The following is a 733-nucleotide window of genomic DNA, read 5'->3' on the forward strand; positions in this document are numbered from 1 at the left end:
CTAGAAATGTACTTTTAAATCGTTACTTTTTTTGTTTAGTACTTGTACTTTTACTTGTACTTTTTACTCGTTACTTTTTAAAATACAAGATATTTACTTTTTACTCGTTACTTTTTTTAAAAATACTTGTACTTTTACTCGTTACTTTTTAAAAGTAACGTTGCCATATATGGTTTACGATAGCAAGTACCTCCGCCTGAAAGACAGTAGCATATTCCCCAAGACCTTCAAAAAAGTTGAATCCTGGTGACAAGCCACAGACCCCCAGTCCTGAGAGGCTACCTTTCATTGATCCATCGGTATACCAGATTAGATCATCATTTTTTGTATCGATCGTGTTGTTATCCCATTCTTCTCTGGTAGGAAGAACTACTTCAAATGGTCTTTCAAACACGTACTTTCTCTCCATGCAGTCAGAAGGCATAAGGAGAGTTGGATGGTGAATTTTCTTAGTAATACTGGTATGACCTCCAGAAGAGGGCTTGTCATGCCATTGATATTGCAATTTCATTCTATATGCAGTCATTCTGGCAGCGCTGCACATGAAGATATCTAAAGGAATCAGGCCCAGAATTGCCTCAAGTGCTCTGGTAGGGGCTGTGGACATTGCGCCTGTGATACACAAGCAGGCCAGTCCACAGTTTTCTGTTCCACTTTACACCACCATATCACTGAAGCATATGTGAAAGCAGACCTGACAATTGCTGTGTACATCCAAAACATCATTTTTAGT

General features: G+C 38.7%; 1 protein-coding gene across 1 annotated transcript in view; it reads right to left on the bottom strand.

The window, feature by feature from the left end:
• LOC139425832 (uncharacterized) overlaps positions 1-526 on the bottom strand; it is a 5,572-nt gene extending 5,046 nt beyond the window's left edge. Inside the window, exon 1 of the mRNA XM_071181810.1 lies at positions 191-526. Within this exon, the coding sequence (XP_071037911.1) occupies positions 191-526 (336 nt within the window). The remainder of the gene's footprint in view (positions 1-190) is intronic.
• Positions 527-733: the final 207 nt, after the last annotated feature.

The sequence above is a fragment of the Parasteatoda tepidariorum genome, chromosome 6, assembly GCF_043381705.1.
Source record: "Parasteatoda tepidariorum isolate YZ-2023 chromosome 6, CAS_Ptep_4.0, whole genome shotgun sequence".
Taxonomy (NCBI): domain Eukaryota; kingdom Metazoa; phylum Arthropoda; class Arachnida; order Araneae; family Theridiidae; genus Parasteatoda; species Parasteatoda tepidariorum.